General features: G+C 35.0%; 4 protein-coding genes and 1 long non-coding RNA gene across 13 annotated transcripts; 3 read left to right on the plus strand and 2 right to left on the minus strand.

Moving 5' to 3' along the window:
• The first annotated feature begins 592 nt into the window (after positions 1-592).
• LOC110643171 (beta-amyrin 28-monooxygenase-like) lies at positions 593-2,678 on the plus strand. Its single transcript, XM_021795434.2, has 3 exons — positions 593-1,675; positions 1,898-2,085; positions 2,213-2,678. Exons 1-3 carry the CDS (start codon positions 718-720, stop codon positions 2,513-2,515), a joined length of 1,449 nt encoding a protein of 482 aa, XP_021651126.2. The 5' UTR covers positions 593-717; the 3' UTR covers positions 2,516-2,678.
• Positions 2,679-4,176: 1,498 nt separating this feature from the next.
• On the plus strand, positions 4,177-5,309 carry LOC110643192 (uncharacterized). Of its 2 annotated transcripts, none has more exons than XR_009141219.1 (3): positions 4,177-4,411; positions 4,487-4,925; positions 5,049-5,309. It is a non-coding gene; the product is annotated as an uncharacterized LOC110643192 (long non-coding RNA). The 2 variants fall into 2 exon arrangements; XR_002492579.2 differs by having other exon boundaries at positions 4,487-4,530; positions 4,757-5,309.
• Positions 5,310-6,535: 1,226 nt separating this feature from the next.
• Positions 6,536-11,719, plus strand: LOC110643184 (uncharacterized). Of its 3 annotated transcripts, none has more exons than XM_058129526.1 (14): positions 6,536-7,048; positions 7,172-7,243; positions 7,322-7,435; positions 8,299-8,367; positions 8,454-8,510; positions 8,721-8,774; positions 8,845-8,907; positions 9,076-9,138; positions 9,417-9,581; positions 9,659-9,814; positions 9,970-10,050; positions 10,185-10,246; positions 10,376-10,506; positions 11,346-11,719. In XM_058129526.1, the coding sequence occupies exons 1-13, from the start codon at positions 6,929-6,931 to the stop codon at positions 10,455-10,457; spliced, it is 1,158 nt and encodes a 385-aa protein (XP_057985509.1). In that variant the 5' UTR covers positions 6,536-6,928; the 3' UTR covers positions 10,458-10,506; positions 11,346-11,719. The 3 variants fall into 3 exon arrangements, with proteins under 3 accessions (XP_057985509.1, XP_057985510.1, XP_057985507.1); XM_058129527.1 differs by having other exon boundaries at positions 6,620-7,048; positions 8,857-8,907; XM_058129524.1 differs by having other exon boundaries at positions 6,629-7,048; positions 10,376-10,468.
• Positions 11,720-12,430: 711 nt separating this feature from the next.
• Positions 12,431-15,384, minus strand: LOC110643185 (NAC domain-containing protein 92). 5 transcript variants are annotated; one of them, XM_021795452.2, is made up of 4 exons: positions 15,218-15,384; positions 14,644-14,848; positions 14,116-14,387; positions 12,431-13,166 (listed from the first exon to the last, which is right to left on the minus strand). In XM_021795452.2, exons 1-4 carry the CDS (start codon positions 15,368-15,370, stop codon positions 12,642-12,644), a joined length of 1,155 nt encoding a protein of 384 aa, XP_021651144.2. In that variant the 5' UTR covers positions 15,371-15,384; the 3' UTR covers positions 12,431-12,641. The 5 variants fall into 5 exon arrangements, with proteins under 5 accessions (XP_021651144.2, XP_021651143.2, XP_057985512.1 ...); XM_021795451.2 differs by having other exon boundaries at positions 12,431-13,169; XM_058129529.1 differs by having other exon boundaries at positions 12,431-13,169; positions 14,644-14,853; positions 15,218-15,310.
• A 4,513-nt stretch (positions 15,385-19,897) lies between these two features.
• On the minus strand, positions 19,898-23,769 carry LOC110643193 (RNA-binding KH domain-containing protein PEPPER). Of its 2 annotated transcripts, none has more exons than XM_058129530.1 (6): positions 23,235-23,769; positions 21,694-21,952; positions 21,426-21,574; positions 21,083-21,349; positions 20,658-20,852; positions 19,898-20,218 (listed from the first exon to the last, which is right to left on the minus strand). In XM_058129530.1, the coding sequence occupies exons 1-6, from the start codon at positions 23,511-23,513 to the stop codon at positions 20,021-20,023; spliced, it is 1,347 nt and encodes a 448-aa protein (XP_057985513.1). In that variant the 5' UTR covers positions 23,514-23,769; the 3' UTR covers positions 19,898-20,020. The 2 variants fall into 2 exon arrangements, with proteins under 2 accessions (XP_057985513.1, XP_021651155.2); XM_021795463.2 differs by having other exon boundaries at positions 21,083-21,308; positions 21,424-21,574.
• Between the last annotated feature and the right edge of the window lie 2,216 nt (positions 23,770-25,985).

Below are 25,985 nucleotides of genomic sequence, written 5' to 3' on the forward strand. Positions count from 1 at the left end.
GGTAAATCCATTTTGAAGCATGTATCGATTCTCATTAATTAAATCAAACATCAACTTATGGTTTATCTTTTTTTTAAATCAAGTGCATGTTAAATTCTTATTAATTTAAATTTACAAATTATTATTAACTCCTTGTTAGATTTGGCTTTTCGTGTATGTTATATATATATATATGACATAAGAATATGCTTCCCTTCCCTTGTATTATACTCCAAATCTGCAGGTTGAATTAATATGTGCTAATTAACAGTTAAAAATACACTAGTTGCTTATTGCAAACTGGAAGAGGAAATCGACGGGCTATATATTTGAATTCATTCAATCTCACATTATATTCTAATTATAAAAATTGAATGGAAAGCAGAGGAGAGATTTGTCCTGGTTTTTGTCTTCTTCAGGTCAAGTTTATTTTAAAGAGTTGTTATATCAGTTGCATCGATCGGAAAGCCTTAATTTGTTGCCATTAGTTTTGATAATTAAGCATAATTAAATCTTCTTTTATAATTAAGGAAAGATTATACATATGCATCTGTGTTCTTGGATTTATTTAGCCGATACTTTTGAGATCATCGATCGATGGTATATATATATATATATATAAATATATTCTTTTACTCGGTTTTTTTCTGATTCATTGATTCGTATATTTGTCTTCTAAATTTCTATCCTTTACTATATATACACACTCCATGTTATTCTTTCCTTAATCCCACAAATATGGAACTTAGTTTGATTAATTCTCTACTCATTTCAGCCATTTTCTTTTTCTCCATTCCCCTCTTGCTCTACTTCCTGCGTCACAACAAGTTGAGATCCACAAAAAATGAGGCACAAGCACTATTGCAGACCCCACCGGGCAGCATCGGATGGCCCTTGATCGGTGAAACTATCGAATATCTCTCCACCACCAAGGAAGGTATACCTGAAAAGTTCATAAACGATAGAAGGAAGAAATACTCCTCCAAGCTCTTTAAGACGTCTTTGCTAGGCCAACCTATGGTTCTTTTGTGCAATGCTGAGGGAAACAAATTTGTTTTCTCCAATGAGAATAGGCTTTTCACGTCCTGGTGGCCTAGCTCCGTCGATAAATTCTTTGACACTCAAAACGCATCCAAGAGCGAGGAGGCCATGAAAATGCGGAAATTTGTCACCCCAGTTCTGAAGCCAGACACACTCCGCAAGTATGTCAACATTGTGGATGCAAAAACAAGACTTCATCTAAAGGCTCACTGGGATGGCCAACAAGTTGTTGAGGTTCACCCTTTTGCCAAGGATCTGACATTTGCATTAGCATGTCGATTGCTCTTAGGCATTGATGATGAGGAAGCAATTGCACAACTTCAGAAGCCATTTGGCCACTTTTCAGCAGGGCTTCTTTCGTTGCCTATAGATCTTCCAGGGACGAATTTCAGGCGTGCCATCAAGGCAGCCAAGGAGCTCCGGAAGGAGTTTGAAGTTATGATCAAGCGGTGGAAGCGCGACAGGTCACCATCCCAATCACAGGGCATATTGTCACAACATCTACTAGAGCTGAACGAGGAGGGACAAGAATCCGACATGGCAACCAGGATTTTAGCCTTGATAAGTGCTTCTTATGACAACGTAAGCACCGCAATGACTTTTGTAGTCAAGTATCTAGCAGAGATGCCCAATGTGTATGATGCAGTCTTGAGAGGTAATTCATTTGAAATAAGCATGCATACACCACCACTACACATATATGTACACATTTGATTTAATTTCACCAAAAATAATATCCTACACCAATAATAGTACATCAAATTAATTAATGGCTGGATGCTGATTAATTAGTCAATAAATGATCGTCACGTATCCTAATTTTTATATATGCGATAAAATTTCAAAAACTAATAAAATTTAGTAACTGCATATATAGAGCAAAGCGAGATTGCCAAAGCAAAAGAAGCAGATGAGCCCTTGAATTGGGATGACATACAAAAGATGAGGTATTCATGGAATGTGGCAAGTGAAGTGTTACGACTCCATCCACCAGCTAATGGAGCTTTTAGAGAGGTGATCACCAATTTCACATACGCTGGATTTCTCATTCCCAAAGGCTGGAAGGTATAGGAATATATATATATATATATATATATATATATATATATATATATATATATATATATTCTTGTTGTACACCATATAATAATATTAATTGTAGAGATCTTAATTAATTTTTTACCCTCGACAGCTGCACTGGAATGCATTCGCCACGCATAAAAGTCCAGAGTACTTCCCGGATCCCGGAAAGTTTGACCCATCAAGGTTTGAAGGAAATGGGCTTGTTCCTTACTCTTATGTTCCATTTGGAGGAGGCGCTCATATGTGCCCTGGAAAAGAATATGCCCGAATTGCAATACTGGTTTTGATGCATAATGTGGTCACAAAATTCAAGTTACAAAAAGTGTTTCCTGACGAGAAGGTTATTGGTCTTCCCGTTTTAAGGCCAGCCAAAGGCCTTCCAATTCGCCTTTATCCTCATCAACAACTCTGACTAGTCATCCACTACCTCTATATCATGTACTCTTTTTAATTTTCAAATTACTAGTTCCTGCGTACTTCTTTTCCCCACCAATATCAATCATTAATGGAATAAATTCTTATTTATGACTGTAATTTTGTTTTTATATGATAGTAGACCCTATTTGTTGCATGAATTTAATCGAGTCAAGTCTTTCACATATCTGATAAAGCCTGTACATGTAAGCCTACGTAGACCAAGAATATTGAACCAACTTGAAGAAAATTAAAGATATAAATCAATAAAAATATACAGCTTGTATTTTAAATATTAAATTTCCGTCAATATTGACAAAATTGTCTTTTTCATCATATGTTATTCTTCTATTGGGGCTTAGTTTAGTAGTATGCAGATAATCTCTATATTTTTACTAATATAGAAATTGAATTGACCTGATGAGTTGATTGATCGATTTTCTGAGATTATCGGCCTTTTTATACACAAACACAATTTTTTTTTTGAAGTAATTTTTTAATTTTATCAAATTTATATATATATTTTTAAAAAGTTTTATTGTAAATTTATTTCTTTCCGATTTGGATTATCAATACAATAGATTCCTAATCCCAAACCCACAAAACACCAAATTCCAAACCCAAATATTTACTTTCTCGTTTCTCTAACATTAGGCTGCATCTACGTAGTGGCAAGCGTAAAATGATAAAAAGAGAGTTCTCTCTCATTCTACATACATGGATATCAACATGGCCTCTTTGTAAATGAGAACCAGATATGATGGTACATATGGAGGTATATATTAATTTTAAAGCTATACGCAATTGATGAAAGCTGACAAGCTGTCCTTGCATTGTTTCTGCCTCTATTTTTGTCCATTTCCCACGTTTTTCTTTTATCCCTTTCAATTTTCATTAATTAAAGTTTTTGCCATTCCAATATTGATATTTGGTTTGAGCGAACAAAAACATATGGAATAGTTTTATTGAATTATTTTTGCATTGAAATATGTGGTTATTATTATTTTCCTATATATATTGATTATTTAGATTACTAGTTACCATAGATAGAAGCATGTAGGCGGTGGCCAGTGAAAAGTGAAAACTTTATTGTGAGGCATGAAGACATAAATATTGAGGATGCTCTGAGAAAGAATAACAAAGCAGGGACACAATTAGTAGGTGATGACGATGGATTAAAGCCCAAAACCATGCACCTTACAGCTATTCCCCAATTGCATTCTTATATACTGTCATATTGCACCCACTTGCATGATTGCTTGCTTAATCCCAGTCTCTGCACCGGCCTGTGATTATACAAGCCGACCATTAAAAGGAAATTATGAGCTAATAAACCATCTGCGCTAATCATTAGAGGCTTGACAATGCGGTGCACGTATTATCTCCTCAGAAACCATATCTCTTGAAAGATTATATTCCCCTCCAGTGAACATTTCGTACTACCTTTTGACTCCCTCTGAAAAAAAAGTGGGACACAATATCTGCAACTGGGGTCCACACTGCCAACCAATTGAGCAGGGTTTGGATGGATATGGCTATTTGGAGGTTCTTTTTGGCGCTCTGGCCACTTTCTTTTTTTGGACTCAGAATGTATATATGTCTGTGCTGCCTCTCTTATTTTTCTGCCTATAAATACACACTGGATTTGCGACATGCATGATGAAATGAATCTGATGCTGACCTGGGGGCCTTGCATGAAGAGGTAGAGAGTGTAATTCAGCCAAGGATGACTTGCCGGAAGCACTGATTATACGGTCCGGCAAGTTGTTCCTTGGCTACACTATACTCTTTTCTTCTCATGTAAGGCCTACCCAGGTACTACGTACTGATGAACCTCACACCAGATTACCAGGCTATGCAGCCACTTCGATTACATGTGAACTGAGGATAAGGGGTATGCGCAGCCTATTTTTGTTTGTTCATTTATTTATTTTATTTTTAATTCTGTTAATCTTTTTTTTACTGGCAGGCAAGTAATCATCTAAATTTGGGTTATACATAAACCTGCAGCTGGTACGTTTCATTAACATTTTCTGCTTGGTTTAAGTGTTCCATTTTTTCTATTCCGAATTCAAGAAAGAATTAATTGTACATATTGAAATAAGTAAATAAATATATGTGGAATAAAAATCTTATTTTTCTTGTGCTTAATTTGTTTACCTTAACTGAAAATACATGCTACTTAATTCTATTGATGATTCTGATGATAATATGTTAAAATTTTCTATGGAAATTGTAGGGTAGGTCTGATTTTTAAGTAAAAATAAATGACAGAGGAGTGGTAGAGCTATTCCCTGTAAGATGGAGTTGTTTATTTTTCGGCAGAGGAAAAAAGAAACCACAGTGGCTGAGCATAAGCCGGAAGAGCCACTGAGAAACATGTACGACAAAAGCAAATATGAAAAAAGGTGATGACTCATTTATCATGCAAAAAAGACTTTTACGTACTTTTTCATGTGGCTGTCATTTTAGAGCTATTAGGCGCCCATAAGTGATTAAAACCAACTATAAATTAATTAATCAATTGACAGAGAGACTCGCAAAGATGAAATCCCAACCGAAGATTCAAAAAGAAGACGATATGGCTCGGACAGTGACCTGATGTTGCTTTTAGAGGCAGGCAATATTACAAATGGCCCACAACTACGATATTTCAGTAGCAAAGCATTGAAATAAGAATAGGCTACACGGCTATAGGGATAAGCTACTACCTTAATATTGGTCATGTGAGAGCAAATAGAAGATGCCAATGGGGGGATACTCCTTCAAGATATGGACATCAAGAAACAATTTCACTGCATAATTTGCTTTATCATGTAATATATATATATATATATCGATCATTTCTTTTCATCACATCATCCACAATTAATGGAGCGTACCAGTAGCCTGTACAAAACAGAAAAAGAAAGGTGGTCTCCCTCCATATTCTCTATTCATTTATGTGTCCAACTGGGCGATAATAATTGATGCCGTTCTCCTCAGAAGCATAGCTGGCATTGCAGCATTTAGTGTACACTCGCTAGCTTTTAAGTGGTGACAAATGTGAACATTGGATCATCCTCTGTTTTATATATATCAGGATTCAGGAATTTAACTAATTCACACACCGTTTAGTCTATTCTAGAAAGCAAACATACGTACCATAAAATCTGTATTTCTCAAGAATTAAACGAAGTAAATCGAGCGAAGTTCCATTCCCACACAGCTTAATCGAGTATATTAATATGTTCCTCCTTTTTTCAACTGATGGAAAGCGTTGCTACAAAGGGCCTGCCATGCCTCTCCAACGAGTATCAAAGATGTTCCTTGTTTCATGTATTGCTATTATTGCGCCTTAATTATTGAGATGCAAGACTGACAATAATGACCAAAGAGATGCATGTTATAGATCATGATCTCTTTAATTAGATCATGATAGATCATGACAAGAGACATTAATCATAAGATATTAACGTTATTCAACTGCAGTTCAACAGGTACAGGCAATGGCCTACCAATTAGCTAGAAAAGTGATCTCACCCAGACAGTCATAAAAGCTTTTTATTCCTTGTATTTTCACCTAGCTAAAGCTTCTTGTTACTGTCATCAATCTTACTATTGATTTTGATAAAAAAAATGAAACAAAATTCAAATACATTTTTACTTCAGGAAGATCCTGCTTCAATCAAATTCAAATACATTTTTGCTTCAGGAAGATACTGCTTCAATCAATTTTCCTCCAGGGAAAATTCCAGGCTCCTTAGGCGCTGGCAATGCTCCCTCGCGACTTTACATTAGAACAATTATCTTCTGGACATATAGACCCAATATGAGTTTGTCTCAACGCATCTCACTCATCGCAGGCAATGCCAAGTCCAAGCTAACTGGGGCCCTGGGAAGGAGGAATAGGATCCACATTGTAGGCCTGCTAGATGGTTTGGCCCAAATTCTTTCTTTCCCCCGGACACACCGTCCTGAAAGGCAGACGCTAGGAGCACAAACACGAGTTGCATTGAAACAACCCAATGATGTATTCGTGTTATTTCGTCATATTTGAAACCATCGAATGTTGCTTTGGGTTCAACTTAGATTTATCTATGAAGTGGGAGAGGCTAATGATGTATTCTTGTAACTTTTCACGTACAATTCCTCTTTCCATTATGAGTTTTACAATATCGTTTTGCTGCATCAAGCCAGGTGCTGTGGAAGTATAAGATTGGCAGGGCATGAAGTGCTGCTCTAACTAAAGAAAATTAACTGTAACAACTAAGTGAAATTATGTTGAAAATATTTATTACTATTTTTTTTTACCTTCTTCACTTGTAGAATTTCCTCCCAATTCTGGAATGTTTTTATTAAGGAAGCTTCTAACTTAATGGGTTCTATATTTTTCAATCTGCCTTGATTTTTGGAATATGAAGAATCCCGAATGGATGAGAAGACTCTAGAATTGAAGAGCAAAGATGATATAATAGCGCAGAAGGAGAAAATCATTCAAGAAAAATCAGATAGTATTGTGTCCTTGGGAAGCAAAATATCTTCCCTTCAGGTAAGCATTCCACAAAATCACGTGCTAAGTGCTAAAACAAGAATGTTTTCCGACTGTTCATTCTTTTTAACTCTGGAAATGAAATCCATATGTTATATGAACTTTTATTCTATTGCTAAATAGAAAAAGGGGAAACTAGACACTGCAGAGCAGGTGGGAAAGGCTCATGCACGGGCTGGCCAACTGGAGCATCAGGTTGAATAATTCTAGGTAGATAAAATGCTAATTTTGAAAGAAGTGTTGGACATTTGTAAATGCTACTTCTCAATGCAGGTTGACAAACTTAAAAAGGAATTGGAAACACAACAGAGGCAGAAAGATGCTTTGGAAGCAAAAGCCAATAAAGCTGAAAAGAAGATGGGTGAATTAAACTTGAAACTAGAGAATGTAAGTAATTTGTTCCACAGGATTTCTTAAAAATCCTTTCTTTTTTGGTCAGCCTTCATCCAACATTTCTTTGATTTCTTTGATCTTAAAATCTTCTGAAAGCATCACTCAAGTATTCATCATTCCTTTTTTAGAATAAATAAAGCATTAACTTCATGTCTTCTGTCTATTAAGGGCATCTGATTATATTTTTTATGAGTTTTATGCTGCAGCATATATATTTTTTTATGGTCTTATTTTTTTGTTGAATTTGGTAAAATTTCCTTCTTCAGTAGCTAAAATTATACAGGAAATGCTTTATATTTTTTAATTCTGAAGCAGAGGCAACGTTATCATTTCTTGTTTTTATTAAATTTTGAGCCAAAAAATTGGCTTGGTGTTGAGGTGAAATATGGGTTTATTTATTTATTTCAATTTAAGGGCTTTAAATTAAATTGAATTTTCAAAAAATTTTATGCTATCTCAAGCAATTTACTATTTGATAACATTTTGAAATTATTATTGTTATTATTTCTTAATTCAACATTCTTTGAGTTTGCAATAAAAAATTCATAGCTTTGCCCTTGTTTGAGAGAAAGCCGGTTTTTTCACATTCTTATTTCTGTATGCACACTTGTGCCTTTCAGCCCGGTGCATGCCCACATGGCCACATTTGTGTGGTGTCTGCTACTGAATTTAATTCTAGTTGTGCAATTGGGCTATTGCAACTCTTTTTTCCCTCTGTGTAATACTATGTACTCAATATATTTCTGTGCTTTCTGTTTTATCGTTTTGAGGCTTTAGGTATATTTATGATTTGAGATTTGCTTTATATTTCTTATATTGGGATGATATGAATGATATACAACATGTTCACTTTACAGCTTCAAAAGGTTATTGATGAACAGAAGAGCAAACTCCGCAAGACAGAGCGTGCTCTTAAAGTTGCTGAGGTATTTATGTTATTTATGAAGTTTCCTGTACATGTAGTTCTTAATCATGGTTCTTATATGCAGTTTATCACTAATTAATTTTGTAGGAAGAAATGATGAAGGCAAAGTTTGAAGCTTCCTCAAAAACTCAAGAATTAAGTGAGGTAACAACTAATAAGTTAACATGGTTTAGTTTCTTGTGTTGTCTACCCTTTGTTTGTTCATATTCTTCTTTAGATGTGTTGTTTTGAGGATCTTAGATTAAATTCAATGCACTGTATATCTTCATTTGGTTGTAAAGTAAGTCCTATTCATTCTCATGAAAAAAACCAGATAAGATTATTTGATATTGGTGTTTGTTGTTGAATGCTTAGGTTCATGGTGCATGGCTTCCACCTTGGCTTGCTGTACAAGTAGTCCGTTGTCAGGTAATTGGTGCAATATGTTATTTTGCACCAAAAAGCTTCTTCTATGGCATGATGATGTTGTATTTTGCAGTCTTTGGTCCAGACACATTGGGATGAACATGGAAAGCCTGCCATGGAGTTGGTGGTTCAAAAGGTATTATCTTTTGGTTGCAACATCATGGTTTTTTCCCCTTTATGTTATTTTCTGTTGACCTTTTACTACTTAAACATAGTCCCATAGTGGAATACTAGGTCTCAAGTGTATAATCGGCTTATAGAATAAATGTTTATCACTAAAGGGAAGATTTGAAATTTGTTTTAGGCCCTGGAGAAAAAAGCTGATGCCGAAAAGTGGGCCAAACCCCACATGGAAACAATTAAAACTGTAAGATCTCTTTCTTTGTTCTCTAAGTTTCTGCTCTGACTTCCATTATTTAATGTGGAGCATAGTGACTGCCATTTCCGATGCAGTCACTTATTTTTCCCTTTGTCAGATTGCATGTTCTTGCTGTGAGCATATTGAAATTTGGTTTTACAAAGAGATAAATCAAGGGTTTTCAGCTATTTACTGTCTGTTAGTTTAGCTTTTTGCTAAGAGTTGTCCTTTAATGGAACAATGTTTGATTGTTTTGTACTTATTGTTCTTTGAACTGTTGCTTGAAGAAATGGATCCCAGCTGTGAAGGAGCAATGGTTGCTGATAACAGCTCATGTTGAACCACATGTGCAATCACTTACTGCAAAAATCATTGAAGCTTATGAAGCCTCAAAGACTACAATAACCCCACACATCATTAGAGTGCAAGAATTTGTTGATCCATACTTTCAGGTGTGTATTTAATGTCATTGAACTTTGTATTATATCTGCCATCTTAAGCTGCATCTGAATGCTTAATTTCTTGACAGGAAGCTAAGAAGTTCAGTAAGCCTTATATTGATCAAGTGGCCACTATGACAAAACCCCATGTTGACAAGGTTAGGGTGGTTTTGAAGCCCTACACGAAGCAGGCAGTTCACGCTTACAGAAAATTTTTGGAGTCTGCAACTACATACCATCATCAGGTATCAATGCTGCTCTTTGTATGTTAGATGAAATATTGGCTTTCTAATTTTCTTGTGACTATTTCTGGGTAATAATATGAAGGTGGGTTCATCTCATACGACTCACCATTTAAAAAATTATTTCAGCACATTAAACTGTTTTCCTTTTATTTAAGGTGCAAGGCACTGTACAAGAAACACTGAATAAGCATGAGCTGACTAAACCTCTTGCAACTAAGGAGTTGATCTGGTTTACGGTATGAATTTTTGCTTGTTTATTGTCCAAGTTTTTTTTTATTAAATAGTTGTTTAAAAAGAAAAAAAAAACTTATATATTGGAAGCTACCTAACTTGAACAAGTACCCAATTTATTTCTCTTTCAATGTTGTAGGCCTCTGCCTTGTTGGCCTTACCCATCATCATTTTGTCCAGAATTTGTTCAGCTATTTTCTGGTCAGTTTCTTAATTAATTATTCATTTCGGTGAACTTTCTATTCATATATCAAAAAATGTCTTCATTTACATTACTATATTTTTAGCTAATTTCATTTGTGATTTGACTTAGTTTTGTTTACCTTGCAGCAAAAAGGCAAAGAGACCTAATCGAAACGCTAACACAAGCCACTCTCGTCGTAAGGCTAAACGGGGGCATCCAGACAAGTAGAGTGCCATGAAGTTGTGTCCTGGTTCTTTTCTTTTGGGAAATAGTTGTGGTATGCTTCATTATAATTACAGTATGTCAAGGGTGCATTTCAATTTTCATGCAATCACTATTTATGTTTTGCATGCAATGCCCATTTAAAGCAACATGCATCCTCCTAGCATGTTGACAATGGTGATTACTTTTGGTATTTTTGGAATGGCCTTGGGTCCAGTTTGTTGGTTTGGATTTACCTGTTTTTGAACTTCTAAAATATGACAAGGGTGCACATTTACATTCCTTGTGGTAATTTGGATTGCCACTTTTTACTTTTGTTTTATGGAATAACAAATCATGATGTGCTAATGTCATCTACAATATTTATTCTTTCATCCTATTTTTCTTCTGTCCTTTGTTTGCAATAAAGAATAGATTAACAACCTGCAAAATGGAGTTGTTAAGGGGAGAGAGAGAGAGTTTAAGGTTTGGATTGAACTATTGCTTCTTTTTCAGGAGTCCTCACATCAGAGATGAGCAACTCTCTGCTATTTCAATTCCGATTTGGCAATGTTACTAGGTTCCCATTCCCTCCGTACCTCTTAAACCCCTTGTCCTTTTTTCTAATAAAAATGCAGGAGGCAAGGAAGCCATGATGACACAGTACATCTATAAAGTAGAATAATGCAAGTTTTTCAAAGTTATCTTAGGGAGGTTATATTTGCAATCTGTTGCATTTTTTGATTAGCAATCCTATTTTGTGTGGATAAGCTTGATATTGGAGCCATGAATGCTTGTGTACTTAGAATTTGCACTGGATTCATGCCAAAATATGCCTATGGCTGAAAATTATTTTTCTCCTTGCTATTAGCTGGATCTTGATTCGGTCCAACTGTTGCTTTCTATCTGTTGCAGATGGGAGTTTTGCCCCTTGCATTTGCTCTTAGATCTACAAAGTTCAGTCCTGGTCAGGAATTCTGATGCTTTTGGAGCTCCTGCATATTTTCTTTTCATAGTCATTGTGAAAAATGTTCAGAACCATTTTCACACCACAGATTGAAACATCCTGATAATTTTTAAGATGTAATACGGGTGTAATTCTGTTAATGTTGGTAGAGAAGAGTTGTAATTTTTGTCTTTTTATTTGGGTTTATTCTTAATTTACAGTTGAAAAAACTATAATGTACCCATTGATTATAACGAGTGTGGAGGTATTTCGAACCATCACCCATGGTTTAGTGTTGTGGAAGAGGGGAAATATGTTGAAGCAAAAGCATGGATTGATATCATTTTCGCATTGTTTTTTGAGCAGGCCATGGGTGGCTTTATTGTTGCTCATTTTTATCCATTTTTTGTGACTGACCTGTTTCTCGTAGCCTCATTGTTCCACGACAAATGATGGGCTGGCTTCACGAGCTCTCTTCAGGTCTTTCGTTGTTTCTGAACCCAAACAGAAACTCGTGTACTCGTGCAAGTGCAATCAGAATAACGATTAACGGTTTCTCACGTAAGTGGATTACAGATATAGAAAATTTTCGTTTAATTTGATAAGTATATTGAAATTGAATTTATGAAAGTGAACCAGAAAGTATGATTTTAAGTACATTCTTTAAAATATGGTTTACGTATTTTTTTTTCTAATTTAAAATTTGAATCTTGAATTGTACTTTGTTTGAGGATGTACAATTTTAAGCCCAAAAAAAAATAAAAAAGAAAAAAAACACTCCAATTCAAATTTCTACATCCAAGTGCATCCAAAATATAATTTTATGAACAAGAGTATAGTATATAATTTATATCAAGAGTACTATATTTATGATAGAAAAAATTTGTTCAAAATGGGAAGGAAATTTGTGTAGAGCATTATATGCAAAGGTATTTCATCGATAATATTAAATAATTTTTTCAAATTTTTGGACTTGTATTTTGTTCTCTACTCCCCAGGGAAAAATCCCTACTGCTCGTGCCCTAAAAAAAAAAAAAAAAAGAAAAGGGATGACTGAAAAGAAAGTTGAAGCTGGATTAACTTAAAACGAGCTAGAATTCAGGGATCTCAATCCCTAACATAAACTGCTGGGTATTTTACCCATTGCCAGCCCTAACAGATAATTAATTGAAAGCAGTTAGAATTAAACATATAATTAATCTATATATTCTACATTAACAAACTTGCCTATTAGTTCGATATATAATTGCCTAATTCTCTCTCCTTCAGTAAGAAGGCCAGTAGTTGTCTAAATCCATGCAATGTTCCACGCCCATAAATCTGCTCCCTGGCCCATTTGCGTTGTTGATTTCTGCACCGTAGCTACCCTCTGCAGCGAAAGTAGTACTAGTCATCATGGAAGAAGTAACATCTTGCTGGTTAATGACTGGAAGAGGAGGCTGCATTGGCCTATAAATGGGCTGTGTTGGAGCCCCTCCATGATTGATGTTAAACCCTGAAATTGTGAAGCATCCACCTCCAGGTGGGTAGTTCATTTGAGATTGAACTGGTAGATTTACACTAGTTGATCCACCAGCTCTGAAAGCCCTAGTGAGTTCTGCCACCTCTGCCTGATTCATGTAATTTCTTCCAACATTGAACTGATAGTTCTCTGCTGCCTGCATCATTTGTGAGGGTATAACGCTGGGTCCCATTTCAAGGTTGTAGGGATTCACTGCTCTTGATTGGTTTGATGGGTACTTTTTAGCTCCTGCGCTTTTCTGGAAGACACGGCAAACCACCCATTCGTCCTGCTGGATTCACACAGTCGCCATCGGCCATCAAACATGATATATATTTATATAATTGGCAACCATCTAAAAAGAACAAGAAAACTCTTTTTTCTTTTCCATGTTAAAATAAGCTATTTTCATAATCTATAGGAACAACAAGTCTTTCAATATTTCAAGTAATTCTCTTCTTATATATAGAAATATATTCAAATTGTATATTCATATATAAAAGAAAGGGGAGATTATTAGGTATATCTGGTACACATGCATCATCTCTTACAATCGTATGAAACTCACTTTTTCATATTATAAAGAAAGTCTATTTTTTTATGAGTTGCACATACACCATTTCTCACAATTATATAAAACTCACTTTTTCATATTATAACGAGGGTCCACTTTTTTATGAGAAATGAAGTAATATTTTTGTGTACACCGAGAATATTCTATAATCTTCTAGAAAGATGCATATATGCATGGACCTGCAGCTTGATGGAGGTTAAGAAGATTTTGAAGGCCGGAAGAAAAGGATCACATAATTTTATTAATATTAAAAAAATAACTGCTTATAAGAAAAAAGAGAGAGAAAATGATCATATAATTTTATTTTTCAATTTCCAGCTAATTAAAAAGGCAGAAGTTAATGGAACCACATAAAAAAGATAATATATACTTTAGAAAAGGATCCAAAGTAATCAGAAGTTTCGAATTCTCTAATTAATTAATTTCAATGCAAAGCGCAGAAACATTTGTTTTTAATAACTCTATAAGATGGAACATTGTTTTGTTGCTTTCTTCACTAGCTAGCGCTGTGACTCCCCAAATAATAGTATGAATCACTGTTTTTATCTTAAGCTTCAGCTAACTTCCCTACTTAGGGTTGACAGAGAAAAAAAACAAAAACACTAGTAGTCAGTTCTTAATTAAAGTTCTGATGAATTGCAGGGTTGTTTAATTATAATGATACCTTGCTAGTTCTGAAGCCAGATTTGGAGTGGATACGATATTCATGCATGACCCAGTTGGTTTTCTCTCCTCTAGGGGCTCTCCCTCTATAGAAAACCAATGTCTTCTTCATCCCTACTAATTCTGACGTGACACTGTTGAAGATATCCTTGTCTTTTCCTGTGGTCTTCCAGTAACCAGTATTTGTAGCTCGATTTGTTCTCACGCCAGTCGGGTATTTCCGATCTCGAAGGCTGAAGAAGTACCATTCTTTTTCTCCCATCTTTGCCTTACCTATTTCAGAGAAAAAGAAAAGTGAAACCCTTGTCTATATATAGTCAAATTAGATAAGAAAGTTTGCCTAGTTTTGTTGGGAAAATAGAAAATGGCATATAGATCTACATATCATATATCACAAGAAAATGAGAAGTATAATTGATGGCTGAAGGTTTTGCTTTTTATGTATGTATATGCATATATGATTGGCAAGCTTTTGATGATTTCTACGTCTAAGAATTGATCAAGCCTATCCTGATGATGAACCAAAAACCTGGAAGATCCCATGGCTCGCACTTGTTGAGATCAACATCAGCAATTGCTCTCCCGGTGAAATTGGTATCCGAGATCTTGCTTACAAGATAGTAAGTGATGAGTTCTTCGTCTGTAGGGTGAAACCGAAACCCTGGTGGTAAAGTTTCCTCCTTTGCATCTCCTTCCATGACCTTCTCCTTCTTTCCTTTCTCACCTGTATGCTTCTGTACTACAAATAAACGGCATGAATGAATTATTGCTGAAAAACAAAATTAAGAAAACCCTGAAACTCATGAAAGAAGGTGAAAAATGTATGCTTCCATATTGGTCCCTGCTTAGGGCTTGCTTGGTTTTACAAACAAACCCTAGCGGCATGAAAATATCTCCCTTAGTAATAATAGGAAGGACAATCCAAAAGGAAAATCTTCTGGTCTAAAATTAATGTTTTTGTTTGAGAAGTAGTTGCTAGCTTACTGCATGGACAAAATTAAAATTCTTGGATTAGGTTGTGGAGCTTTCTCATCAGTTTTTTGATAAAAATGTGGGTGACAATAATGAAGCTCAAAGACTTGATGAAACCTTTTCTTACTTACCATCCACAAGAAATCTGGGAAATTTAAGCTTCTGATATGAAGAAAAGAAATGAGGAGCGAGGGAGTTTCTCTCAAGCTCTCACCTAATATGGGTCTTCTCATACAAGGGACAGCAAAGCCACATCCTATGCTTTTATTAACTTGGAAAGTCATCGAAGAAATCCTTGTTTAGAATCCATGGCTGCCCCCAATTGCTATGTAGCTATTATAATAATAATAAATAAATAATATCATGCATTGTAGAATGGCTAATGACCTCTAGTATTAGATAGATCTCACATCGATTCCAAATCGAAATTAATGATTGATTGAAGACGAAAAATTAAGTAAAATTTAATCCATCTTAAATTAATTTCTATTCAAGACAATTCAGGGTCAAGTTCCATTTAATTTATTGATATTTTGATTTCATTTTGAAATGATTTTAATTTTAATTTTAAATAATTTAATCTGATTTAGTTCAAGTAGTTTTTTTTATATTTTTTACATTATACTTTTTAAAATAATATTCGAATCAAATTAAATTATTGAATTTAGATAATTTGAAACTAAAATAGAGAATTAATTGAACTTAATTTCTATTTAAAATAATTCGAGACTGATTCAGAAATGAATCATCCTCACGATAAATGATACACTAGAGATTGGGAGGAAAAGGGTAAAAAGAAGATATATGGATGCCTTCGATAATATTTATTAAAGATTATTTGGACATGCAAATAAGACAAATAATGGTCATCAGACCATGTTGACTACTGCTACACGTAAACCCCATTCACACTTTATATTTAGACCGACCCAATGCCCTGTGATTGTGAGTCCTCACCCTTCTTATTTGAGGAAAAATCTACTGATCAATCGTTTCATTCCATGGATGCCATACCCTCCTAAGTAAGACGACGAGGAAAGAGTCAAAACTCGAAAACAAAAATAGGCATTATAGGAAGTAAAGGGAGGAAGGGAGAGAGGATACCTTCCACTGATCTATATAATTATTATCTTTTTTTTTTTTTTTTTGTTATCTGTTATTAATATTATTATGTAAGCATATAATTTAATTTATACCTCGGACAAAATAAAATTCTAAAATTATTGAGAAAAAAAGCAAATAAAACCTGCTAAATGCAGCAAAATTAACTGTCAAAAATTAAAATAGGAAAAATGTGTATTATTTGTCTCATAAATTTATAATACCTTGGGAATTTTATTATTTAATTACATTGATAACAAAATAATCTCTTCTACAGACTACGTACTTGGAATTGCAACTTAAAAAATGTATATGGCAGAGAATTCTGCTAATCTTTTTAATTATTTTTCCCTTTTCTTTTGCTCAAAATTTACCGTAGACAGATGCATAAAACGTAAGCATTCCTTCTTTCTGTAGATGCTTCTTCTTTGACGATCAAATATTTGATCTGGTAAATTTCTTGTTTGACCAATATTATATATAGCCATTTTATTCTTGTACTTGCCACCAGAAATAAGTTAAGGAGATTTCACAACCAATTTAGGATCAATTATTCTCTGCATCTGCAGCTTCTATGACTGGATGGTTTTCTTATTATGAGACATGAATGAGGGGAAATTATTCAGTACTCTTCGAGTACTATATTTTAAGAGGATCCCACATGTAAGTATGGGGTGCACTGTTTTTGTGTACCAGATATATATACTATGTAATTTTCCGTTGGTGAGATCTATATGATATCTAAATACGTTCAACCTTAAAATTATTGTCTTTCCATAATAATTGTTGAATTTGGCATAATTAAATTAGTTAATTTTCTTTTTTCCTGTGCATGCATGTATGCATTCTTATCAGTTCTTACCATCAAGAATAATGGCTTAGATTAATATATAAATAAATTATTACGTCTGATATCTGTGATTGTCACAGCTTTACAATTTAAGATAGATCTAGAGGCTTTTACTAGTAAATTATGTTCGATAACTAATTCTATCCTCAGGCAAAAGGAAGAGTTAACTTTACGTGAAATTTAAGTAGGTTATGTTTGAGGGAAATTTGTAATATAATTCGTATGTATTTCTCTCATCTCATAATCAAAAGGTGGGTTAGTTACGATTTTGCCAAGATTGAGAGGTTTAACTTTGAATTATTGAGCAACGAGATCAGAAGTTAATAAATTATACAGGGGTAGACATCCATCACCATCTTTAATTTACTTATCAAACACTTCAACCATATAATTTCATAAAGGGGTCTTCATCACATCCACCTGTTGCCAAAGGCGACCTAATCCTCAAAAAACAAACAGCCAATTTTATTTTTGAAGTTAATTTTTTAGTATCTGTATTTTGGGTATTTTCGGATCAACTTTCAAGCACAAAGACCAAGTCTTCTTCCTGGACGATTTTATGAACATATTCTCTTACATCGATATGATGCACCTATATAATATAAATAATTTTAGAATACTCCCAGCATAATTGAGCCTTAGTTGATAAGAAATGGGAGCTCCAATCCTTATTACCAATTAGACTAACTTTATTAAGTTTATTTTTAAAGTTAATTAATTACACATGAGACAAATACATGATTGAAATGATATACTTGATTTGACTATAATTTTTTTTTTTTGTTGGTGAGAATTAAGCATTCAAAGTATACCGGTAAGCCTGTTGGCATGGGCATTAATTTGGAACTCTTCCTTCTCTGTTTTGTGTTCTTTTTCTTCCCTTAAATATATCTTCCCTGCTTAACCAAAAAAAAAAAAAAAATCCAGCTAAAGTGGGGGAAATGCCACACTTGTAATATGTAAATGGTCTAAAGAGAATAGTAACAAAGGCAGAGAGGAGATGAATTTCATCAATAATACTCAATCTCATTTCCAAGAAGATATAATTAAGTTGAACATGGCTAGCTAGCAAAGCATAGTGTTCGGAACCTTTCATACGCCTATATAATTAAAGGATTTTGAGGAGTTAGATTCAAAGGTTAACTATTGAATACAAGGATATAATTAAAGAAACTTTTACATATTAGTTGTAGTTAGCCAGAAGTTAAAAAGTGTTCGTTATCAATGATTTGTTGTTATGTTAAAATTGTGCATATTATTAAATTTCAAACTCATTTTGTTATTGTAAAAATATAAATTAAGATTTCGTGTTAATTTGTAAAAAAAATACAAAAATTAAATATGACCATCCCACCGCTTTGTAAATACGACTAAAGAATACGGGCTCTTTTGATGAATCAAATATTTCAAAATAATTTTGCGATGACTTTATGGATCTTTGATGGTGAAGTAGTTGACAGGCATTTGTCATGAAGACTCTCTAGAAATAGTAAGAACCCTTAAGCTAGCTAGTTGCAGATCATTCATATGGCTGGCATGCTACTTGTCGAGCACTTCAAAATATAATAAAGGACTGGTGTTTAATCTCATTGTTTTACCAAAATACAATGATATGTGTAGTAAGAAAAGGATAAGAGGAAGAGTGCTGCGATGAATTTGTTTCCAAAAGGGGTGCAATATATTCAAAAAGGTAGTTGCATGTCAATATACAAGAAATATATCTCTACGTTTCTCCACTTCTTTAATTTGTTGCTACTAATTTTACGGAAATACTTTAAATAAATTAAAAAAAAAAAGACATCATCTTTATATTATAACAATTTTTTAAAATATGAATAATGAATCTATATCATATATATATATATATATATATGCGAGAGACGTTGTAGGCAGTCCGAGAGCACCAATTAATCTCTTAATTTTGCAACTTACTCTCTACGTAACTTAGTCCTTGGCGTATGCATTTCTTGTTCATTAACTTTAAAACGCTAGCTACTTGCATAAAATTTGCTCTTACATGTTAGGTTAGAAGCGTACATATTCCCAAGACTTCATTCTTTCAAGTTTCTGGCTATTCCTATTCCTATACTAAAGCGGTATGAGAATAGGGATTTTTTTTTTTAAAATAATTTTATAAGTTATCAAAAAAATTACTCTCTTATTAAAAAATAAATGTGTTATATAAGTTAAAATGGTGGGACAGGAACGGAGCATATTAAATAAAACCTCTAAATATGGCTTCCAGGCCTGAAGCTTACTCTCCTCAGATGTTTGATGAGTTTAAATTCCAAGGACTACGAAAGATGAAAGATTCCTCAAATGCTTCCAAAAGAAATCTTATTAGCCAATATGTGAAGCTAATGTTCAGAATTTCACCGGCTGAACTCGCCTCTGAGGCCTGGAATTAATTGAGCCCACAGAATACCCCTAGCTTGCTTGCTAAGCCCTACCTAAGGAAGGTTTTAGAAGAGAAAACTCTAGTCGTTGCAGCCTACAGCAACCCAATTCACAGACAAATCAAAATGATAAGAAGATATCTGCATATCCCTTCAGCGGGATGGGCACCGTTGATCCTTCAAAATTCAAAAGAAAGCACCATTTAGATGGTTTCATTGAAGCTGTTTGCCTATTCTTATTATGGACCTGATAATGCATATTAGCCGCGCCCTTTGCTAAACCCTCTCCATAGGCCTAAGCAGAATCCCAAATAAACTAACGAGAACCCACCTTGCCACTTATGTCAAGGAAAGTCCACCATGTATGGCAAGCCTGAGAGCCATTCAAGTCCCATGAACATGAGAAAGGAAATGGATCCATTTCACCATGTTGCGCAGAGATTTCTCACCTTTTCTTGAGGTAGTTTTCTAACAGCCGGCCAAGTTTCCACTTATATATATATTTTAACATGAAATATCATAACCTCAATGGATCCAAATTCCTATTGCCAAAACATATGTTCTACAAGGGCATTCTGGACAAACATTCAAAATCTGTAGCTGCTATAACCTCCCCCACTGGGAGATCCATACCCTCCTAAGCTTGAAGATCCATACCCTCCTAGATGCGATGCAAAAGAAGATGAAGGGTAGCTGGTGTCCGCTACTTGTGAATATGAACTGAATCCCGAGTCCATCTTCCCACACACACTTGGTGTTGGTTCCTTCCGAGTGCTAATGAACTCCTACAAACAAGAATGCCCAATTTGACGGTTAATTAAAATCTGCCACACAACACAACTAATCTATTTCATTCTCCACATTACAAAAGAAGGTTCAGTGCAAAAGAGAACATTTAACATGCACCTTATTCACAGTTAATTAAAAAACAACAACAAACCAATTAATTGATTAGGCTACATATCCAAAGTTAGTAATATCACCAACTCTGAATATGATGCGCATGTTGTTATTTTTCACTTTTTACCATTTCCTGAAGAAAGGAAGCTAGATTCAAATTAATAGGTCAACCTTAAGAGTGGGAATGGGAAAGCAAAAACTGTCACAAGTGAACACTAGGCCCCAAAATGCATATCCAGACAACCAGAAAACCAGCACAAAGTGACAAAAGAAAATAAGCTACTGGTAGCAAAAATACCCCATCTCATTAGTCAAGAAAATTACCTGAATAAGTAGTTGAGCCATCTGAACCTGAGAAGTGGTGCCCTTAATTTCCACAGTAATCTCATCAGGTAAACCTCTACTCTCTTGTATGGTAAGAATCGCTCCACTATTACTACGAATGTAGGCGATATTTGATCCACCAACCCCAATGATGTCCTCAGCATATGAAAGAGGTACTTGCGTAGTTTGTGTCATCTGAAATAATTAACAATGATTCTCAAGGTCAAACACAATGTAGCAAGGATATATGACATACGAATGGCATAAATCACGCAGCTTCAAGAGTCAGGATACACGAGTGATCAACATTTTTAAAAGATCTCAGAGAATGGGGACTCTTCCTATTACAGAAAAAGGAGCCTGATCCCATCCCAGAATCAGTTTCCTCTATCTAGTCAAGTTTAACTCCAACAGTATAAACCAACCTGGGTAACTATAGGAGCAGTGGCACGACCAAGTCCTGTTGAGCGTAATCCACCAAGTGCAGAATCTTGTCCATAAAGTGACAGTCCAGATTGTGAGATTTTTGGGTCAAGATGGGTTTCACGATCATATATTGAAGGATCCCTCTTCAAGGACAGGGAATAATCAGAACCAATCCCAATCTGATGAGCAGGAGCTGAATGGAGTGAGGGCGGAGTTTTTTCAGCCCTGGAATCAGCAGAGCGTTCCAGGTAAATTGTTGCATTGTACTGCAACAAAATATGTGAATTAATTCATAATTCCTGCAATCTCAACAAACAATCGCAACTAAATGACTTCTTACACAGTTTTCTCAAATATAGGAATGACACTATGATCAACCAAGAACTTTCTCAGGTGTCCAGTTACTGCTTCTAATGCTTTTAAAACCTTTACAGCTTCACCATGTATCTCAACTATTCTCTCATCTGAAGTAGCATATGAAGGCACTTCCTCTACAAGAACGTGTAGAATTAGTGAATTACACTTTGTGCCACTTTCAGAAGGCAAAAGAATATAGCAAATAGTAGAATCCAATTACTTAACTAAAAAAGATAACTGACTAGGAGCAAACCTTCTGCTAAAACACGAACAACAGCACCAGTGTTTTCCTGTATCGATTTGATTGTAGATCCCTGTTTTCCGATTAAGTTAATCGCCTGTGAAGAAGCAACCAATAGCCGTATGAAGCAAAATGCAGCACCAGCAACAGCTGAATCCATACCGTCAGCCTCACCAGCAGATAGACCACTAACACGCTTATACACTCTCAGAACAGCATCCATTGCAGGAGATAGTGCTGCTTCTGGTTCTTCTTTTCCAGATATCAAAACCTAAAAATAAACATATAAAATCACCAGAAAAGGATCACCAGAGAGTACAACTGCACCTCAATAAAAAATTGCAGCAGATATCAATTGATCTTGCTCAGTTGAGTTACTGCCTTAAGACATGAAGTTATTGCAATCTAGTCATACAAAAAGATGAAAAACAAGGATTATAATTAGAGAAAAATATTCCATGATAAGACTTACTCAACCATGATAAGATAGCATGAATGTTTTGGAACCCAACCCAGTCAATGAACCACAAAAAGGGCAATGTCATGCTTAAAACAGCATATGTGGTAAAAAAAGAAGTGAAAGGACCAGTATCAATCATAACAGAGCAGCTTATAGATTAAGAGTTTGAAACTGATGTATTCTGTTGGACCTAGTGAACTTGCAGAATCACAAAATAGTGACTTGGTCAAATGAAAGAAAATTTGTGAGACAAATCATGTATTATCTAGTTCACAAAATTTAGTTGGACATGGATAAATTTAGCAAAGTCATGGAAAGACAAGCTCTCATACTTCAATAGGTATGAAAAAACCACTATAGTGTATCTTGGCTGATACTAATACTAACACTGATAGTACTTCTAACATACAAAGACTGAAAGATTTCATTCATGAAATCATATGAGGAACTCTTATAGAATATGCAAAAAACTAGAGCACAATTGAAGAATTGGACTGTCTTAAAAATGGCAACTTTTTCCTTGCCAAGCTTACAAACAAGACTCATGAAGTGCATTTCATTTGGTGACAGCTAGGCTTCCCAATTACCAATGGAGTTTGTCTAAACTCATGAAAAAGGTGTATGTAGAGACTCATATTAGCGTTAAATAACATCAAGCTTCAATTTTATAAACTATTCTAACTGATCCAAGCCAATCTCAACCATCCAAAGCTGAACCAATGGTTTCAGCTGGAGTTTGAAAAGAAATCAATTCAACTAGCAAATCTTGAATTGCCCAGAATTCCAGACAGCTATGATTTCAATTTGGGCACTGGACCAGAAGCCTGCCTGAATCTAGGGTTTGCCTTTTGACATATAAAATTAAAAAACCAAAGGTATACATTTTGAAGACTTCTGGTCCTAGTTTTACTGGACAGCAACCAAACATTAAGCAAGCATAGAAAGTTATCGAATTCAATAATCACATGCCAAACAAGAACTCCGGCTTTGTCAGTTTTCCGATAGCATAGCAAAAACAGATTGAGAAAAGGACTAAGCAGTGATGCAAAAGACAGAAATGGGTAGGGAGAGAAAAAGGAAGAAAGGCACTAACGACGCGGTCAGGGATGCCAAGGGGGCCTTCGAGTATGCGAATGCGGGCGCGGGTTTCATCACACATTTTCTTGACCAGCTTTCCCTTCCTTCCAATGATACTTCCTACTTTCACTACTGGCACAATAAGCCGGAAGACGTTGTCTCCAGGCCATCCTGGCCACTTTGGTTGTGTTTGTGGTTGTAATTGCTGGTGTTGTGCTCCCTCTGACTGTGGTGGTTCCTCGGCATTGAGTTCAGGTGGGACTGAATTGATAGTATCTGTGGGCGGTGAAGACATTGCGGGTGATATAGAATTATTGATGACGTGAGAAAATAGAGAAAGAGAAGAATAGCAGTAGCAGCCAGCTAGCAAGCAGCGGTGGGGTTGTTCATGAGTTCAGCTTAGAAGAGAGGGAATGGAGGGTGTGGCTTCAAGCCTTCACTTCCTCACGCACATCAGAAAGAATTACCGAAGGCTGATTTCTCTACTTTTAGTTTTGTGGCGTGAGACACTGGCATTCTCACGACACAGTTTCGCTCAGAATCTCCTACCTCTAAAAGATAAATATTTTTTTTAGCTTTCCTATTTAATTAACATGAAAAATAATCTTATTGTAAAAGTAAAATAATTTCAATTTACAATGATGTTTTATCTTAAAAATCAATTAATTAGTATTGAGGAATTATATCATTTTTCTTTTATAAGAGAGAAATTAAGACAATAAAGATTAAATTACTTAAACAATATTAAGATTTAAATCTCATGGAAGATTTTCTTTTTTCCTTTTTAGAGATCTCGCGGATGATTTTTATTACCTTGAAATTTTTTAACTTCAAATTGTTAAAGGTGAATAGTCAAAGTTTTTTTTTTTTTTTTTTCCCTCCTTTGTCTTCTAAATATAGAACTAAATAAAATATTCCATTTCCCTTTTTTATATATATATACTACAAGAGGAGAGATCTTAGACAATCAAATGGCTATTGTTCTTTTAATTTTTTTTTTTTTTTTATTTGCTCAAATGACTGCTATAGGCAACTATGTGCTCAAGTTAATGAATCATAACATAGTCTATTGGACCAACAAATCCATCACACCAAGAAATGCTTTATTCTTAAGAGCCGAAGAAGGTTTGTTCCTATATTTCGGGACCTCTTTGAAAGAAAGAAATTAGTCCATCCATCCATATAAATATACAAGACCTTTTGTGCAATTTATTTAAGTCTTTTATTCTTCAGCAACACTTACTAGAACATTTGCTCTATCGGTTTCTTGTTTTACATCATGATGTTCATGCTGTGTCTTTTAGCACTACACATTTGATTCTTTGAATCGGCCAGTAAAGTATTTATGTATCCAATCCCCTTTCCAACTTCCAAGCCATCCAGAGATAGAAACAAAGAAAGAAAGAGAATAACTACCTGCACTGCAGTGCATGAATTATATATTGATAATTCTTGCCCATCGCTTTGTTCTCAACAAGGCCCAAAATCTTGGCCTCACAGCATCACTCAACTTAGATCTGACAAGAAGTAGTAGGAATTGCCAGTCATCTTCATTGACTCTAGAGAAACAACAATCTATCATTTCATCATAGACAAGCACCAGCTTTGAAGGCTCCCACTATTTGCACAAGTTCAATCTTAATTACATAGTGTAATGAACAACAGAAAATAGAGGTTCTATCAATAAAATGACTCAAAAACACAAATATACAAGAGCACTTTGTACCGTGGGTTTTCTTTCTTTTGGTTCAATCGAATATCATTGGTCAGGCACTACACGAAAGTATACAACCTCCCGTTACACCACTGCAAAAATACAAAATATTCCAGGTAAATCCATTTATTAATAAAGCCATATGCATAACTCAATAAACAAGCTAAAAATGATACAAGTCACTGGGATTCTCACCTGCTTCTACTAAAACCCAAACCAAAGCTCTTTTCGCATATACAAAAAAGAGGAGTTTCGAGTCAAGTGCTGAGTGCCCAAGGTGCTATTTGAGCTCTTATGGCACTTTCTCCCAGCATTGCAGATGGAATGAGTTGTTGAGTAAGGTACTGGGATTTCATGTTTTGGATCCAACAGCAACCCAGAGCATTGATTTTGATGAACACAAATCAACAAGAATCTGGTATAATAACTTGTTAAATATCTTGCGCTTCTCATAAGCAGTGGTTGACATTTCAAATCGCTATACTTCACTTATTAGAGCATAGTAACTGCAATTGCTTGTATATGAAGTCTTCATCTCTGTCGGTGCCCTCAACCAGGCTACTGAGCTCCAACTAATATGATGAACTCAAAGCTTTATTACTTACTGACCCTGACAGCAAAATGAATGCACTGCACTAAATCCCAGAGTTCCAGATGCACCTCAGTTCCACTAAGCACATGAAAGCATACCAGTTAAACAGCATACAAAAAAAATAATTCAAACCATCCTACCTCCACTAATAAAACCTCTCTATCTCCAGGATGACAGCAGGAAGCCAGAAAAGACTTATGGGCCCAACTCAAATCCAAGACACATCATACCAGAGAAAGTAAAAACAAAGACAAGTTTTAACATTAATCACAAGATCAAGTAAGTAACACCAAATCGAACACAAGTAAATCATAGCAGGCCAAGTCAAGCTCATATAAATCATGCTAGATTCAAACACAACAAATGAAGTAATGAACCAAAGAAAGTCCAACAATGCAATACAATAATATTAACTCAGCTAAGATTCACGGAGTAGCACACCTAATTATTGAGTAATTGAC

Source organism: Hevea brasiliensis, chromosome 11, assembly GCF_030052815.1.
Source record: "Hevea brasiliensis isolate MT/VB/25A 57/8 chromosome 11, ASM3005281v1, whole genome shotgun sequence".
Classification (NCBI taxonomy): Eukaryota; Viridiplantae; Streptophyta; class Magnoliopsida; order Malpighiales; family Euphorbiaceae; genus Hevea; species Hevea brasiliensis.

What these genes read in the sequence shown, in the direction of transcription:
- LOC110643193 (XM_058129530.1), bottom strand. Translation starts at nt 23,513, where the DNA reads ATGTCTTCACCGCCCACAGATACTATCAATTCAGTCCCACCTGAACTC. An exon ending in TTGGCATCCCTGACCGCGTC is followed by an intron (nt 21,953 to 23,234) that starts GTTAGTGCCTTT and finishes GTTTATTTTTAG; the next exon opens with GTTTTGATATCTGGAAAAGA. An exon ending in CTGCTCCTATAGTTACCCAG is followed by an intron (nt 20,853 to 21,082) that starts GTTGGTTTATAC and finishes TAATTATTTCAG; the next exon opens with ATGACACAAACTACGCAAGT.
- LOC110643185 (XM_021795451.2), bottom strand. Translation starts at nt 15,370, where the DNA reads ATGACTTTCCAAGTTAATAAAAGCATAGGATGTGGCTTTGCTGTCCCT. An exon ending in TCCCAGATTTCTTGTGGATG is followed by an intron (nt 14,849 to 15,217) that starts GTAAGTAAGAAA and finishes TTTGTAGTACAG; the next exon opens with AAGCATACAGGTGAGAAAGG. An exon ending in CTGGCTTCAGAACTAGCAAG is followed by an intron (nt 13,170 to 14,115) that starts GTATCATTATAA and finishes GTGTGAATCCAG; the next exon opens with CAGGACGAATGGGTGGTTTG.
- LOC110643171 (XM_021795434.2), top strand. Translation starts at nt 718, where the DNA reads ATGGAACTTAGTTTGATTAATTCTCTACTCATTTCAGCCATTTTCTTT. An exon ending in GTATGATGCAGTCTTGAGAG is followed by an intron (nt 1,676 to 1,897) that starts GTAATTCATTTG and finishes CTGCATATATAG; the next exon opens with AGCAAAGCGAGATTGCCAAA. An exon ending in TCATTCCCAAAGGCTGGAAG is followed by an intron (nt 2,086 to 2,212) that starts GTATAGGAATAT and finishes TACCCTCGACAG; the next exon opens with CTGCACTGGAATGCATTCGC.
- LOC110643184 (XM_058129526.1), top strand. Translation starts at nt 6,929, where the DNA reads ATGGATGAGAAGACTCTAGAATTGAAGAGCAAAGATGATATAATAGCG. An exon ending in GTGCTCTTAAAGTTGCTGAG is followed by an intron (nt 8,368 to 8,453) that starts GTATTTATGTTA and finishes TTAATTTTGTAG; the next exon opens with GAAGAAATGATGAAGGCAAA. An exon ending in AGGAGTTGATCTGGTTTACG is followed by an intron (nt 10,051 to 10,184) that starts GTATGAATTTTT and finishes TCAATGTTGTAG; the next exon opens with GCCTCTGCCTTGTTGGCCTT.